At 43.1% G+C, this 18426-nt stretch overlaps 1 protein-coding gene across 1 annotated transcript; it reads right to left on the bottom strand.

The window, feature by feature from the left end:
* Positions 1-11795: 11795 nt before the first annotated feature.
* LOC139392902 (dual specificity tyrosine-phosphorylation-regulated kinase 4-like) lies at positions 11796-17809 on the bottom strand. The gene is made up of 14 exons (XM_071141227.1): positions 17575-17809; positions 16750-16839; positions 15672-15845; positions 15394-15508; positions 15035-15198; positions 14773-14909; positions 14508-14648; positions 14169-14307; positions 13932-14013; positions 13638-13810; positions 13458-13518; positions 12835-12964; positions 12262-12452; positions 11796-12076 (listed from the first exon to the last, which is right to left on the bottom strand). The coding sequence occupies exons 1-14, from the start codon at positions 17596-17598 to the stop codon at positions 11799-11801; spliced, it is 1899 nt and encodes a 632-aa protein (XP_070997328.1). The 5' UTR covers positions 17599-17809; the 3' UTR covers positions 11796-11798.
* Positions 17810-18426: the final 617 nt, after the last annotated feature.

The raw sequence follows: 18426 nt of genomic DNA, 5'->3' as shown, positions 1-18426 counted from the left end.
CGTCCGTCTGCGTGTGAGCGCTCAGCCTGGGGATACAGACAGAATGGCCTTTCTCTCTCCCTCTCTCACTAAGATCCAGGCTCGCCTGAAAGGAGGGAGGGGTGATGTAATAGACAGTTCCAAGTGAACAAAAAAGAAGAGCAGTCGCAGATAGTCAATTAAAATGTATTTGGTTTATTACAAGTTGGAACAGAGAGAAAAATCCAGTCCATAATTATATAACACGTTTAACTGGTGTCCTCTGAGAACGCTCTTATATCCTTATCAGCATACAATTGTTCTACAAGCCTGAGAGGCTTGTAGGAAGAAAAAACAGAAGGCAGAGACTTTATCAGCTGCTACAGAATAATAATCAGTGTATCCTCTGTCCTTGTTCTTACAGTCTTGTGTCAACCATATCGGCAGTTATGAGTTTAATCCATAACATACAGCCTCTCGTCTAGTGACCATCAACGCGAGTGTTACGAACAGATTACTGGAATTCACGTGTGTTACACAAACTCCAAATATGCTAAACATTGTTTTGATCACTTAAAATTAAATACGAACTTTAGTCATAAATAGTCCCATTACAGGTGAGGTGCTCCATACCTGTCTGGCTGGCTCTCAGGGGGTGCAAGTTTCTCGTCACTCTCCTCCCCTAGGCCAGCGGACCTTTCTCTGCTGTCAATCATTGTAAGTGTCAATCCAGTCCCTGGTCCTGGAGTTTGGGTCAAAATGACAATTTGCAAAATTATGGGCACTTACAGTCATAATGTGTAAAACATTATTCCTCCTCCACCAAACTTTACAGTTGGCACTATGCATTGGGGCAGGCATCCGCCTAACCCAGATTCGTCTGTCGGGCTGCCAGATGGTGAAGCGTGATTCATCACTCCAGAGTCCAATGGCGGCGAGCTCTACACCACTCCAGACAACGCTACACTTCTGTGAGGCTGCTCGGCCATGGAAACCCATTTCATGAAGCTCCCAACTAACAGTTATTGTGCTGACGTTGCATCCAGAGGCAGTTTGGAACTCGGTAGTGAGGGTTGCAACAGAGGACAGACCATTTTACGCAATTTAGCACTCGCCAGTCTCGTTCTGTGAGCTTGTTTTGCCTACCACTTTGCGGCTGAGCCATTGTTGCTCCTAGACATTTCCACTTCACAATAACAGCACTTACAGTTGACCGGGGCAGCTCTAGGGCATCCTATGATGGTGACACGTTGAAAGTCACTGAACACTTCAGTAAGGCCATTCTACTGCCAATGTTGTCTATGGAGATTGAAAGAAGATTTTTTTACACCAGTCAGCAATGGGTGTGGCTGAAATAGCCGATTCCACTAATTTGAAGGGGTATCCACATACTTTTGTGTATATAGTGTATGTTATTTGACCTTGTTGATAGTACCCAGAGACATTGAAGCCCCCTCCTGCTGTTCAGAGACTGGCATTTTCTACAAGAAATCTTCCTCCAGAAATAAAAGATTCTCCCAGGTGGGTGTAACACCTACCCCATTGCCTGCTACACTGCAGCTTGGATTCCACCTGGCGATCTGTTCACCATCTGCCCTGGTTGTCTCCCCCTGTCTGGTACAGGTACCCCAACCACACCCCCCACCCACCCATTCCTCTCTCCCAAGCTTTCGCTCTCCTCCAGCACACAGGCACTGTTGATCTTACAATGACTAGCCCCAAGTCATTATATATATATATATATATATATATATATATATATATATATATATATATATATATATATATATATATATATATATATATATATATATATAAAAAAAATAAAAAAATTGTGCATTTTGCTATTTCACTATTTGCCTCATGACTCCTGCATTCTGTTGACTACGAACTTTCTTTACCCAACTGTGAGACAGACTATGTTTGTTCCCACACTCGGGACTCTGACTCTTTATTGCTTACACTGACTTTTGGCATCCCATCCCATTCTAACCATCTCTCGCCAGATTTGTATTTGTGTTATCTGATGAAATTGCTGTAATTGTTGCCATCTGATGCACATTCAGATGTCATAAATCATCACTGCAGAGCACTCCCTGTCCTATGCCGTGCCTTGATTGTATTACTGTTGATGATATCTGGAAATGTGCATGTACACCCGGGCACATCTTCAGTTGCTAGCCCCAAATCTGACTTGTGCTCTGATATATGCTTCACTGATATCTGCTCTCGTAAAAGCCTGTGTTTTCTGCACGTTAACACTAGAAGTTTATTATCTAACATGGATCAATTGAAAGTGTGGGTTCACAGCTCCAATCCAGATGTGTTGGTCTTTACTGAGACGTGGTTAAGGAAGAGTGTTTTGAATACTGATGTTAACCTTTCTGGTTATAATCTTTTTCGGCAAGACAAATCTTCCAAAGGTGGGGGAGTGGAAATCTTTACCAAGGATCACCTTCTGCTCTGTACCATCACTCATTCATATATCCTTATGTACATATTCTTTATCCCCTTACACTGTGTACAAGACAGTAGTTTTGGAATTGTTAGTTAGATTACTTGTTATTACTGCATTGTCGGAACTAGAAGCACAAGCATTTCGCTACACTCGCATTAACATCTGCTAACCATGTGTATGTGACAAATAAAATTTGATTTGATTTGATTCAGTGCTCGGTTGTCTCCACCAAGTCTGTCCCCAAACAATTTCTCTTTGTTGACTGTCGCTGGGTGCTATCGTTCTCCATCAGCACTGGCCTGTACCCTACCTGCCCTAAACTCTCTCTTGGCCCCTTACACTAAGTCTGAATTTGTCCTACTAGGTGACCTATATGCTTAAACCACCTGACCAAGTCCTAAAGCAATGGGACTCCCTAAATCTTTCTCAGATTATTACCAATCCCCCAAGGTATGACTCCAAGCATGCAGAAAAGGATACTCTTCTTGATGTTATCCTCACAAATAATCCTGATAGGTATCAGTCTGGGGTTTTCTGTAATGACCTTAGTGATTTTTTTTTTTTTACAGCCTGTTTTTGTAATGGCTCCTCAGTGAAACGGCCTGTCCTGATTTGTCATAGCCTGTCAGGTGTGTGCGTACTGGTAGCGAAGTCAGGTGCAGGAGAGCAGAGAGTTGTGAACAGGCGCACACTTTATTGAGGCAGGAGAAACCAACAGACAGACGCAACTGCATCAAAACCTCCAGCCATAGCAAAAGTGCAAAAACGCGCAAAACAGTCACAATAATTTATGTTTAACCTGTTATGGCTGCAATCCTGATACCGGGATCGATATGACAACTACCAGTGAAAATAGAAGGCGCCAAAATTCAAACCACAGAAATCTCATAATTACAATTCCTAAAACATACATGTGTCTTATATCATTTGAAATCTATTTTCGTTGTTAATCCCACCAAAGTATCCGATTTCAAATAGGCTTTTCAGCGAAAGCACTACAAACGATTATGTTAGGTCTCCACCAAACCACAATAAGCACAACCATTTTCCAGCAAACTATAGCCTCCACAAAAACCAGAAATAAAGATAAAATGAATCACTAACCTTGAATTATCTTCATCAGATGACACTCAAAGGACTTCATGTTACACAATACATGCATGTTTTGTTTGATATAAAAATAAAAACACAACAACATAGAAGCCTCATTATAATTTCTATTGATGGTTGACATCGAGTGGAACCCCTAGGCAGTGCAACATCATTCATATCTCACGGGGATTTCATTGGGGACTCTGGTGAATACATACATTTCTGACTTCCTGTTTTGATTTCAACTCAGGATTTTGCCTGCCATTATGAGTTCTGTTATACTCACAGACATCATTCAAACCGTTTTAGAAACTTCAGAGTGTTTTCTATCTAATACTACTAATAATATGCAAATATTAGCAACTATGATTGAGGAGCAGGCCGTTTGATATGGGCACTTTTCATCCAAGCTACTCAATACTGCCCCTGCAGCCATAAAAAGTTAACAATAAACATCTTTGTGAACAACACAGTATAAGCAATCCAGTCTGGCGCGTTAACAAAAAAACAAAAACACGTAACACAATTAATTCCCCCTTTTCCCCTGCCCAGCTACAAAGTTTCTCCCTGCAGGCAGTCACTGAGTCCGAGGTGCTAAAGGAGCTCCTGAAACTTGACCCCAAAAAAGCATCTGGGTCAGATGGTTTATACCCTTTCTTCTTTAAGGTTGCTGCCCTTATCATCGCCAAGCCTTTCTCTGACCTTTTTAACCTGTCTCTCCATTTTGGGGAGTTTCCATTGCTTGGAAGGCAGCCACGGTTTAACCTTTGTTTAAAGGGGGCGATCAAGCTTGTCCTAACTGTTATAGGCCTATTTCTATTTTGCCCTGTTTATCAAAAGTTTTGGAAAACGTGTCAATAATCAACTGACTGGCTTTTTTGATGTCTATAGTATTCTCTCTGGTATGCAATCTGGTTTCACTGTGTCACTGCAACCTTAAAGGTCCTCAATGATGTCACCGTTGCCTATGATTCTAAGCAATGTTGTGTTGCTATTTTTATTGACTTGGCCAAAGCTTTTGATACGGTAGACCATTCCATTCTTGTGTGCCAGCTAAAGAGTATTGGTGTCTCTGAGGGGCTTTTGGCCTGGTTTGCTAACTACCTCTCTCAAAGATTGCAGTTTATAAAGTCAGGAAATCTGCTGTCTCAGCCACTGCCTGTCACCAAGGGAGTACCCCAATGCTCAATCCTAGGCCCCACGCTCTTCTCAATTTACATCAACAACATAGCTCAGGCAGTAGGAATCTCTCTCATCCATTTATATGCAGATGATACAGTCTTATACTCAGCTGGCCCCTCCCCAGATTTGGTGTTAAATGCTCTACAACAAAGCTGTCTTAGTGTCCAACAAGCTTTCTCTACCCTTAACCTTGTTCTGAACATCTCCAAAACGTGTGGTTTGGTATGAATGACCCTCTCCCAACAGGTTTGATTACTACCTCTGAGGGTTTAGAGCTTGAGGTAGTAACCTCAAACAAGTACTTGGGAGTAAGGCTAGACGGCACACTGTCCTTCTCTCAGCACATATCAAAGCTGCAGGCTGAAGTTAAATCTAGACTTGATTTCCTCTATTGTAATCGCTCCTCTTTCACCCCAGCTGCCAAACTAACCCTAATTCAGATGACCATCCTACCCATGCTAGATTACGGAGACATCATTTATAGATCGGTAGGTAAGGGTGTTCTCGAGCGGCTAGATGTTCTTTACCATTCTGACATCAGATTTGACACCAATTCTCCTTATAGGACACATCACTGCACTCTATACTCCTCTGTAAACTGGTCATCTCTATATACCTGTAGAAAGACCCACTGGTTGATACTTATTTCTAAAACCCTCTTAGGCCTCACTCCCCCCTGTCTGAGATATCTACTGCATACAACACCCGTTCTGCCAGTCACTTTCTGTCAAAGGTCCCCAAAGCGCACACATCCCTGGGTCGCTCGTCTTTTCAGTTCACTGCAGCTAGCGATTGGATCGAGCAACAACAAACACTCAAACTGGACAGTTTTATGTCAATCGCTTGATTCAAATACTCAATCATGGACTCTCTTACTGACAGTTGTGGCTGCTTTGCATGATGTATTGTTGTCTCTACCTTCATGCACTTTGTGCTGATGTTTGTGCCCAATAATGTTTATACCATGTTTTGTGCTGCTATCATGTTGTGTTGCTACCATGTTGTTGTCATGTGGTGTTGCTACCATGCTATGTTGTCATGTGCTGCTGTCTTGCTATGTTGTTGTCTTAGGTCTCTCTTTATGTAGTGTTGTCTATCTTGTCGTGGTATGTGTTGTGTCCTATACTTATATATATATATATATATAAAATAAAACATGTAATCCCAGCTCCCAGCCTTTTGGTAGGCCATCATTCTAAATAAGAATTTGTTCTTAACTGACTTGTCTAATTAAATAAAGGTTAAATATTAAGGTTAAAAATAAAATAAAAATAGTAAAATGTTATGTTTGAATAAATATCATTGTTTCAAGGTCATGCCATCAACCTAATTAAAGAGTTATATTGACATAAAATATGAAGCCACAGTCCTGCCTGAACAGTGACTCCTACTGGTTTATGTGACCCGTTTCAAGAAGCTAGGCGTATGTCTACCCCTGTAGAGGTGAATCCAGGCACTGCAGTGCCTAGATCCACTCCTATTCCTCAGGCGCTCTCTATTGATGACTTCTGTAACCGTAATAGCCTTGGTTTCATGCATGTTAACATTAGAAGCCTCCTCCCTTAAGTTGTTTTATTCACTGCTTCAGCACACTCTGCCAACCCGGATGTTCTAGCCGTGTCTGAATCCTGGCTTAGGAAGACCACCAAAAATTCTGAAATCTCCATCCCTAACTACAACATTTTCAGACAAGATAGAATGGCGAAAGGGGGCGTTGCAATCTACTGTCCTTCTATCCAGGTCTGTACCCAAACAATTTGAACTTCTACTTTTAAAAATCCAACTCTCTAAAAACAAATCTCTCACCGTTGCCATCTGCTATAGACCACCCTCTGCCCCCAGCTGTGCTTTGGACACCATATGTGAACTGATTGCCCCCCATCTATCTTCAGAGCTCGTGCTGCTAGGTGACCTTAACTGGAACATGCTTAACACCCCAGCCATCCTACAATCTAAGCTTGATGCCCTCAATCTCACACAAATTATCAATGAACCTACCAGGTTACCCCCCCCCATGCCGTAAACACGGGCACTCTCATAGATATCCTAACCAACTTTCCCTCTAAATACACCTCTGCTGTTTTCAACCAAGATCTCAGCGATCACTTTCTCATTGCCTGCATCCGTAATGGGTCAGTGGTCAAACGACCTCCACTCATCACTGTCAAACGCTCCCTGAAAAACTTCAGCGAGCAGGCCTTTCTAATCGACCTGGCCGGGGTATCCTGGAAGGATATTGATCTCATCCCGTCAGTAGAGGATGCCTGGTTATTCTTTTTAAATGCCTTCCTCACCATCTTAAATAAGCATGCCCCACTCAAGAAATTTAGAACCAGGAACATATATAGCCCTTGGTTCTTTCCAGACCTGACTGCCCTTAACCAACACAAAAACATCCTATGGCGTTCTGCATTAACATCGAACAGCCCCCGTGATATGCAACTTTTCAGGGAAGCTAGAGACCAATATACACAGGCAGTTAGAAAAGCCAAGGCTAGCTTTTTCAAGCAGAAATTTGCTTCCTGCAACACAAACTCAAAAACGTACTGAGACACTGGAAAGTCCATGGAGAATAAGAACACCTCCTCCCAGCTGCCCACTGCACTGAGGATAGGAAACACTGTCACCACCGATAAATCCACTATAATTGAACATTTCAAAAAGCATTTTTCTACAGCTGGCCATGCTTTCCACCTGGCTACCCCTACCCCGGTCAACAGCACTGCTCTTTCTAAAATTATCTGCCGAAATTGTTGCAACCCCTATTACTAGCCTGTTCAACCTCTCTTTCGTGTCATCTTAGATTCCCAAAGATTGGAAAGCAGCTGCCGTCATCCCCCTCTTCAAAGGGGGGACACACTCTTGACCCAAACTGCTACAGACCTATATCTATCCTACCCTGTCTTTCTAAGGTCTTCGAAAGCCAAGTCAACAAACAGATTACCGACCATTTCGAATCCCACCAAACCTTCTCTGCTATGCAATCTGGTTTCAGAGCTGGTCATGGGTGCACCTCAGCCACGCTCAAGGTCCTAAACGATATCATAACCGCCATCAATAAGAAACAATACTGTGCAGCCGTATTCATTAACCTGGCCAAGGTTTTCGACTCTGTCAATCACCACATCCTCATCGGCAGACTCGATAGCCTTAGTTTCTCAAATGATTGCCTCGCCTGGTTCACCAACTACTTGTCTGATAGAGTTCAGTGTGTCAAATCGGAGGGCCTGTTGTCCGGGCCTCTGGCAGTCTCTATGGGGGTGCCACAGGGTTCAATTCTTGGACCGACTCTCTTCTCTGTATACATCAATGATGTCGCTCTTGCTGCTGGTTAGCAATGTAGTGAAGTAAAAAAATATAAATAGTAAAGTACAGATACCCCCGAAAATGACTTCAGTAGTACTTTAAAGTATTTTACTTCAGTACTTTACACCACTGAGTATGTGGACAGAGCTACTGGCATTTTCCTTCCAGATAAGTCACAGTTAAATGAAGGATATTGAGACTTACCCAGCTTCTTGATCTTCTCCAGCCTCTTAAGCATGTCCTGAGTCATTCTGATGGGCCCTCTGCAGTCTCTCCCCATGAGAATGAACCTTCCTCTTTATGGATGTGATGTAGAGCATTCCAGCAGCCATGGCCAGCAAAGGGGCCAGCCCTCGGACCCAGCCTAGCCTTATCATCCCTCTGCGTGTGATCGCTCACCCTGGGGATACAGACAGGACGGCCTTCCTCTCTCACTCGCCGACTAAGATCCAGGCTCCCCTGAAAGGGGGGAGTGTGAGGTGCACCATACCTGGCTGCCACTCACCAACACCTTTTTTAAATATTTGCACAACTGAACAGGTCAAAAACATGCACCTAATGGATCCAACTGTTCATTTGGCATTCAAGTCATTGTTGAGGCCAGGGAATAAATGCCGAAAGCCACAATACTACAGGCTGCAAAGGTGTGGCTCTCTGAAAGTGATGGTCTTGGCTGTCACTAGCACTTTGTCTTGTAATTCAAACTCAAGCACACAATGAAGAGTATCTGTAGCTCTTCCCATTCTAGAGTAACCGAAAATCTGGTTGACCACCTGCTTTTAAGAGGTAACGGAGCAACCTGGTCTCAGAGCATTTCGTATTATTCCGTATGTAAATCCACGACACTCCGCTTAGTATGACATGTTATATTTCGTATGGTATGTATTCATTTGTAGTTGTTCATCATCCATTTTGAATGATACATTATGTTACGAATTACAATTCATATGATATGTCGCAAATTGCAATTCTTACAATATGTTATGAATTTGCAAGACGTATGATACTGTATGTACGAATTCCAATTAGCTAGGTGGATAACACTAACGTTAGGGGGTGGCTAGCGTTAGCTAGGTTGGGATTTAAGGTTAGGTTAAAGGGTTAAGGTTAGGGGAAGAGTTATCTAACATGCTAAGTAGTTGCAAAGTAGCTAAAAAAAAGTAGTACTGTAGGTAGTTGCAAAGTTGCTAAAAAGCTAAAGTGCTAAAGTTGTCCATGAGATGAGATTCAAACAGACAACCTTTGGGTTGCTAGATATTCACGTTATACACTCAACCAACCACCCTCCTTTTGTTCTTGCCTTAAGAGACCTTCGGTCTTATGCAACCATACCAAACGTAACATATCATACAAGTTTGAGCATGCCGGATTTACTTTTAGTATGCTACGTCTAGTCTATGAGACCAGGCTGAATGGAGCATTGAAGTACATCTCAATTTCCCCTGTGTCTAACTTGCTCTCAGAGCTCAAACCAAGCAGCATGAGGGTCTGGATGCACAAGGTTGACCACTGACCCTGTCTGGTAAATGAGGATTGAGCATAGAATGTGTGATCAATAGAGGCAGGGAACAATGACACTTTGTTAACTCTGTGATCACCATACCTTCTCTTCTTCCTCTGGCCTGTATGTTCACCCCTCACTCTACCTACATGGTAATGCTATATGTTGCTATCGTTTCGTCGACTCATAAGCTGAATGTTTGATTTACACAGCATCAAAATTATCAAAGGTCCAATCAAATGGGCAGAGGCAAGGAATATAAAACACAATTTATTCAATTATATGTTCTTTCAATTACATGTTCATTAATTTTTTCACATCAATGTACAGTTCATCAGGTGGAATGCCCTCAATTCAATTACTTCCAAATAGACCACAATGGTTGATTGTGAAATAATTTGGTTGAAATGAATGCACACACTTTATTTGTTTTAGTACAGTACAATAAAATCAACAATGTCCTGGCATGCTATTATACAGACTTAGAGAAAGCAAAACAGTAATTCAGTACATCACACAATATGATCATTATGGGCACCAGTCTGTGGGGCTCTCTTAAATAACAATGTTCAGTGAGCACGGAAGAATAAACAAGAAAATCATTAAAATTACAATTGAAACATGGTAAAAAAATATATATTTCATTGAGACATTGCCAATGTGACCTGGTTATGTACACATACAGTGCTTGAGATATATTACCACAAATATTTCATATACATGTCACACCTTAAACCAATCATTGAATCATAACAAAATTGTAAAATGTACATTCAATTATGTACTGTTAAAAAGGAAATCTATTCCATTTCTGATCATGTTACAAATATAAACACTGTTTTAAAACTACTTTCTATAACTGGAGCAAGTGAAAAGCATCAGTACAAGTTGCCATAAAGAAGTTTAGAGAGAACAAAAAAAATCTACTCTCCTTCATTTGGCCCAAGTTTTATTGAAGAAAGCTCAACATTGTAGCAAATTGTCCTTTTGTCGAGGTAAGAGAAGTTAATCAAAATAGATGGAACTGCTTTGATGAGGAATTAAGCTTTTTAAAATGAAGTTTGTGTGAGGAGGAGTAAAAAAACAGATGATGCATTGTGGGTCAGAGGGAAGTCACTTTGGATGCTGAAAGGCACATTTGAATAACAAGTTGTGAGGATCACTGGTCAGAATATTCCTGTTTTGCAGACACTGGAAAACTTTGTATATGACGTATGAAGAATATCAAACCATCCAATACCAGTCCAAGCTAGACATTTCAGGCCAGGAAAATAACATTCATCTTCATTGACAACTTGTGAGCCCTCTTTTAGAGGTAAAAGTTGTTGTCAGGTGGACAGCATTTTTTCTGACTTATAAGTGATTGTAATTTTATTCAGTAACACCTAGGGTTGTATTAATCTTCATAATAAACTAGTAATGAAACATACTATGATCAACAACCACAAATGATTGAATCAAAGTCAAACTCCATAAACATGGTAAACTCTGAGTAATCTCTAGGGGAGTTTGTGCACATTAGTGCTTTATGTTTTTCCCCTATCACCATCATCTCTGCATGGGAGATGCTTTGTGCTGCTAAGAGCCTTAAACATCGCATCCATGGCACGGGCAACTCCTTGGGCTTGCCATGCGTATTTCAGTGCAAACAGGGGCCAGGGCTTAGCCTGTGTATATTTTGGGTCAGACGTCTGTTGTCAAAGCCAAAACGTCAATGCCAGTAGAAAACGTGCAGGAAATTAGCCTACTCAAAGAGCTTTAAACCTCTGGCAAAAGGACATTAAATGTGGCTCGGCCTAACCTGGCTAGACCGAGAGTGGAAAACAGGCCAATCTGGGCATTGATCTGGGTTCTAAGCTAAGGGATCCCATTTTAAACTAATGCAAATGACCTGTGCTACTTTCCAAGCTTATGACAAGTGAATGTGGCCACATTCTAGATGCAGTAAGTCCATTTGTGACTACTGCAATAACAGAGAATACCAACAGTTGCTGATACACAGCTCATTACCAAAAGACCCACCAAAGACTGTGTTCCAAAGACGTCTCCTGCAGCTAGACAGAGTCCAAGCACTAAACATGTGATTAGACAAGGAAATAAATGTTATAGTGCAGCACAAATATAACAAATTGATAACCCACTACATCTACAAAACAGGATATACTCCAACCATGACCCCCATTTAATGTTATTAATATGTGTCTTATGTTTGACCTCTGATGATACTAACCCTGATGTGACTTATGCATCCCCCCTCCCCTCAACCCCCTCCCAGCCCCAAGCCCTCTGTCCCTGGGGCCTTTATGTGATGGGGGACAGGCCCTGCTGGTGCTCCAGACTGTCACTGTCTGCAGTGTGCTCCAGCGGGGGCCTGATGACAATGTGGACAGATCTCTCCCTGGGTACCTCCTGCTTGCTGCTGCTAACAGCCCTGGTGCTCTTGGTCCTGCCCTCGCCTATCTGGCCCTCAGCCGAAGCCCCGATTGGACGCAAGCGCTCGGCGGACGCCAGCTTCACAGAGTTCTCTCTCTTGGGCCTGTCTGTGGCGCTGGAGAACGGGCTGGAGAATGCCTTGTCAACTGCGTCAGAGAGGGGGAAGTAAGATGCCTGTTACTTTATGTACATCATAGAGATGTGGATTCAATTTAGTCTTTGTGTCAATCTGCCACTCTCAAAGTGTAAAAAATGCCTAGTGAAGTTTTTTTTTTTTTCACATGCAAACACATACGTATGAGAAAGTATGGTGGTAGACTGTTCCTCTTACCTATCCTGTTGATAAGGGCTGGTTTGTGGGAAATATGCTGCGCTATCTTGTTGTTGTTCTCCACGTTGCCGAGGCTCTCGTTGGGCCTTCTCACGGTGCGGGTCTTGGGCCGAAACTTGCTGGAGCGTGCCTCCTGGATCCACTCATGCTGCATGGCCTCGTCGGGCGTCATGCGCTTCTTAGGGTCCCACCTGACAGAGAGAAGAGAGTCAGTCAGAGGGAAAATCCCAATTGCATACTCCTCGCGTCCTCTCCTTCTCAAAACCGATCGGAGGAGAAAATCAGGGGTCCCTCCCCTCTGACCTTCTCCTCCATTGGGTTTTGAGATGGATCTCGGGAGAGAGAAGAGAGGATGCAAGGAGGATGCAAATGAGATTATTCCTGAGAGAACCAGAGGTAAAACCACACACTGGACTTCCTTGTAGATTTCAATCTCAATGGGCCTCACCTGGAAGCGAAAGAGGGCTCACTTCACCTGACAGTTTAAAATGATTCCTTACTATTAGTAATATTTGAGATTGGGTGATTCTATGGCTGTGTTATTGACAGGTGTACAGTGTGTACAGTACATACGTGAGACAGCGTTTGATGAAATCCAGAAAGAGAGGATCGTTGGTCTTCAGGGCACTGGCCAGATCCTTGGAGTTGGGCCGTCTCTTTCTCCCCTTGCTGTTGGTGATGTTCCTGGGGTTGCCCTTGGAATCTGCACAATCACAACCAGGGATTATCAACAAGAGGATCTCTTACTAAGAATTATAAACCGGGTAGTTTGGGTCCTGGATGCTGATTGGCTGAAACAGCATTTCAACCGGCTATATATCAAACAATATACCATGGTTGTGACATAAACATACCTGTTTACTGTTCTATTTATGTTGGTAACCAGTTTATAATAGCAATAAGGCACCTCGGTGGTTTGTGGTATATGGTTGATATTCATGCACTCCCTTTCACGTTGTGCATAAGAACAGCCCTCAGCTATGTTATATGGCCAAGATACCACACTCCCTCAGGCTTATTGCTTAATTAAACACCCTGTGACACTAAAATTATGCAAATCCCTACATCAGAAATGTATACATTTAACTGTGATCCTATTGGTACGTCAGTAGAAGTGAAAGGTCTCAGTTAAACAGAATTTCCATCGAACAGTCAAAGAGAAAACCATGTGACTGCACTAGATCAAAAATGCTTACCAAAAAATTGCCTTTTCCTGGTCGCTGTTGACAAGAAATCAGTTGGAGGCATTCCCAGTACCTGAGAACAAATCAGACAAACACACACAGTGAGTAATACATCAACATTGCTAGCCAAACCACAAGGTTGAAAGAGCCATTAACAAAGAGAACATGGTATTGTAGGTACTAGGTAGGTACCTCCATGATGCAGGCAATCTGCTCCACCTCACTCTCCCCAGGAAAGAGGGGGAAGCCAGTGTGGAGCTCAGCCAGGATGCAGCCAAAGCTCCACATGTCGATGGCCATGCTGTAGGGATGGCCCAGGAGCACCTCTGGGGAACGGTAGAAGCGGCTCTGGATGTAGGTGTAAACTGTGGAGGAGGAGAGCCAGGAATTAGGTATGCTATAATGTGATGCTATAATGAGGTTGTGCCCCTGTTTGCCTACTTGATCCAACCTTACATTAGAAAACATACAAACTAAGACACTCACCTCTCTGCTGCTCGTAGCAGCTGGAGCCAAAGTCAATGACCTTGATGTTGCCTTGGCCTTTGTTTGACAGAAGAATGTTTTCCTGGAAAATAAACACCCAAGTATGAGCACATTCTCTCCATCTCCTGTGGCACCATTCAACTGAACCAACAAGGAATATGTTTGCAAATATGCTTCACTTTTCATTATGTAATGTTAAGGTGGTTAGGGGTTAAAGGTCATGGCTAGGGGTCATACCGGTTTTAGGTCACAGTGGATGATCTTCTCTTTGTGCAGCATCTGCAGGCACTTGAGGAGGGAGTAGGCAAAGCGGCGCACCAGGATCTGGCTGAAGCCCTGGAAGTTGTTCTTCTTAAGGAGTTCGTACAGGTTCACTCTGCACGGTCAAAGATAAGCTAACATCCTTTAGATTTAAATGGCCAAATAATCTTAATACTACATGTTTACCTCCTGTGGATGAAATATAGCAGAAGTATTCTCTCCTGAACTAAATCAACAAATAACAAAAGGGTATTATTGTATTTCTGAATATGATCTTATCTTTGGCCCTACAGTGTCAGTGTCCGTCAATCCTACCCCAGGAGCTCGAAGGAGATGCAGAGATGGTTCCGGAAGTAGAAGTGCTCCTTCATGTGAATGACGTTGTGTTGGTTGTCTCTGTCCTTCCTTCTCAACGCATCCAGGATCTTCAACTCCACCATGGCCTGGTGGTGGAACCTGCAGCCAATCATAACAGAAAAGCAGTGTTATAACATGTGTCATAGCATGTTATTAGTGAAAGGTTGGTATTGGACAACCCAGCTGTACTACGATATGCTAGCTAGCTGGTGGCGTTAGTCACCTTTTCTTGTTGCGAATGACCTTGATGGCGACAAGTTCAGTGGTCTTGTGATCCAGGCACTTCAGGACCTGTCCGAAGGATCCTTTCCCGATCACCTCCAGCACCTCAAACCGGAAGCCTATGTGGTCATGCGCGACCTGCAGAGAAAAGGGCATAATTTACTTTAAAGCAATACTGCAAAAAGTTTACTCTATATGGCACTAAAACTGGTTCTGAAATTCACAGTTTCTTTACTGCCATCTTTGTGCCCATTTTATGTTACCTTCAGATAGCCTCCGCTCTCATCGTCGAAGCCAGAGTTGTGTGGCAGGCTGGGGGAACCCTCCATCTTCTTGGCATCCAGGCCCAGGTACCAGACCTCAGAGTAGTCCATGATCTCCTCCTGCTCATGCTCCGTCAGACGATCTTTGAACGCCTTCAGGACCTCTGTATAGGAGGAAAAGGAAATTCCTGTCAGCAAATCCCAGTTTGCATTTGTTTCTTCCTGATTAAATAAGATCAAGGGACAGAAAACTCTTTCTCCTTTAGAATTGCCAATACTAAACGCCAACACCAGCAACTTCCATCAACGCTTCCCTACTCTCCAACTCAGGCCTAGTCCTACCCTTAGCCCACACACACCTGCAGGAGACATGGGCAGATTTTGTCCCTCAATATTCCTCTTTTGCTCCTGATTGTTCTTCCTGTTGATGGACTCTGGCAGACTCTCCACTGTGGAGCTCCGTAATCTCTCATCCTGTCAATTACAAAACATACAGGAAATTAACTAGTTGCAGAGGTTTTGCATGGTAACAATTTAACACTGTTATAATTTCTCAGTGGAATGTTTCATTGCTTCACTATACTAGGCTCTAAGTACATAATACCAAGAGATTAGCCTAATTGTAACAAGGACTCACCTGGAAGCTTTCCTGGTGCCTGGTACCTGAAAGCTGCCCATCACAAGTGTTTTGCAGCCCCTTGCTGGTGATATGGGGCAGGATGCTTTCGGACTGGTGATGGTACTTGGCATTGTTTACAACCAAGGGCTTAGCATCCAGCTTAGGCAGAGTGCCTTTGCCCGAGCCACAGTTCTACAGCCAGAACAAGAGAGAGAGGGCAGCAGAGAGAGAAGGACCCACATTTAGAGGGTCATCTAGGTTAAATCAAACAGACAATACAGGTGTTGTTTTATAATGAGGTTTGAGGCACAGGGTGTTTCTAGTTTTCCTGCCGATTCAGTAATAAGGCAAGTAGCCTGTGGTGCCCAGAAAGGGCATAGAGTTACGTGCCAGGGCGAGAGTGAAGCAGGGTCTACAGCCTTGGAGGTCTGCTTTTCGACAGAAGCTTTCACTGCAGCCCGATTCGGAGTCTCTCTCTCCATGTATTTTTCCTTCACTCTCTCTTGTTTATAGGCTGATTGTCTTTCTCGGTACTCTATGTAACACATCCTCTCGAAAGCTGCCCAAAAGGCTAAGCTATACCAGGGCATCACCTCTGACTGAATAGAGCTGTGCTGCAGTTACAGTAGTATGGCTCTCGTGGCCTTATTGATTTGAACTGAAACAGCGCTGCCAAATCGAGAGGGGAATTTCTATTTATAGAATGCACTGTTTAATCTCCAGGGCTTTACTGCAGTATCTGCAAGATAAATTATTCATAAAAAGCTATATATAGCAACATGGTACCGAAGACAGTTACCTCTGCACCCGGCCAGCACGTTTTCACACTCTGTTATTATGAACATTGAATTGTTTGGGATAAGGAAAATTACTGTTAATCTTAAAACTCAGGATCCACGATTCACAGCTGGTGATAACTACCTTGCTCCATCTTTTCAGAGGTGCGGGCTGGGCAGTTGCATCATACAGTATTCCCCCACAGCTCACACTAGTCACAGTACTCCCACACAACGACCAGATCATGACACAGTCATCGTATTCCCCCGCACACCCACAAACAAGAGCAAAATACTGGAGGACCAGGGAGTAGCTTTACCTGCTGCTGCTGGTAGGCCCGGCTGGACCCAAGGCGTGTGCATTCAGGCTGGAGTTTGTGTTGCTGGGAGTAGGCGTCGGGCCTCCCTGCCTGTGGGGATTGGACGAGAAAAGAATGTCATATAATATGAGCTAGCTGAAGATGAACACACTTGTGCACACACCTACAAATAAGCACACATTATTTTGCTTGGCCCCAGCACTCACACACACACCAACTGCATATAGAATATCTATGAAGGCCAACGTTGTAATTCAATTACAATGTATTTTTAGAACTAGCGATGATTCTCACATGTGGTTCCTATGCAGCTGTAGTCAATACTGCATAAATGCATGGGGGGGGGGGGGGGGGGGGTATTCCACTATGGCTACAGTAGACACATTAAGCCCGTTTTTGAATACTGCAATATAAAAATGTGCAGTAGCCCAAATATATTGTGAATCCAGTGCTGACACCAGCTAGGTGTCAGCCATGACAAACAGATCATATTAACCCAGTAGACCCCAGGAAGCTAATGATCCATTCCTGAGCACACTGAGCTGTAGATCATGGGGATTAAAGTGGGTTAGTCCATCTGAAGGTCAGTGGAACCATGAGACCATGGGAGTAATTATGTTAACACATTGACATCTGATTCTGAAATCTGCTGAAAAGTGTTTTCAGACCTAATTACTGTCTGTCCAGTACAGTCTGTACAGTACACTTAGAGTGCAGAGAGGTTCCAAATACAGTACTGTGAAATAAAACATGCAAAAAAGCTCATGTTGAATTTGTATCCAATAAGCTACACAAAACAAAGCAATAGCATTCTTTATACCTCACCTTGATATGAATTTCTGGAAACATTGCTTTATAACCGGGTGAATTTCAATTATCATCGATAAATCACTCCTAGTTGGTCCACGTGAGCGCACAGCTTGAAAACATTCCCAGGCTCAATTTTATTCCCGAGTAAACGCAGAAACCAATATTCCGCTTCGCATCAAAACGACGTTGGGGCCCGGTGGAAATTGCAGAGTAGTGCTGCTGAATAGTAATGAACGGACTGTAATATTGGAAAAAGCTTTGTCAGCCGAAGATTATGGCGAGTGTGCACGCTGTTGTTAGCCTGACGCGCATATCGTCGGCTTATTTCACATCGACAAGCGACACCGTGGACTCCCGATATAGATTGCTTGTCAATTAATTCAACTGTCCAACTCCGCAGACTCCTCAGTCATAACTTTCCAAGCATGAGAATCAACATTGCGCGTAAAACCGTTATGTTGCTGGTAGCCTATAGAACCATGTACAGTATTTGCCAAATCCTCCAGCAAAACAAAATCCATCGATAGTTTGTGACCAAGCTTAAACAACAACAAATCCCCTCTCTCTCTAGCCCCTGTATTACACCACTTTTTCTTAAGTCCCAAGATCCTTGGGTTCAGTCTTCGCGGTATTTTATCTCATCGTGTAGGCCTACTGTAGAGAATGGGATGCACCCACACTGGTTCAATGCTCACGTGTCAGACTCACTGTCCGGGAACTGAAACTCAGAGAAACACTGCTGAGTAGCAACCACACATCTGAGGTTACTACTTCACTTTAGTCTCCCACGAAGGTACCATCAAAATAACCACATTAAACATCGAATATTTAATGATTCACAACAACTTTACATTTGTAAAGATATTT

This window comes from Oncorhynchus clarkii, chromosome 33 (genome assembly GCF_045791955.1).
Source record: "Oncorhynchus clarkii lewisi isolate Uvic-CL-2024 chromosome 33, UVic_Ocla_1.0, whole genome shotgun sequence".
NCBI classification, from domain to species: Eukaryota; Metazoa; Chordata; class Actinopteri; order Salmoniformes; family Salmonidae; genus Oncorhynchus; species Oncorhynchus clarkii.
The sequence above is the reverse complement of the archived record's forward strand: the minus strand, read 5'-3'. Positions and strand labels throughout refer to the sequence as shown.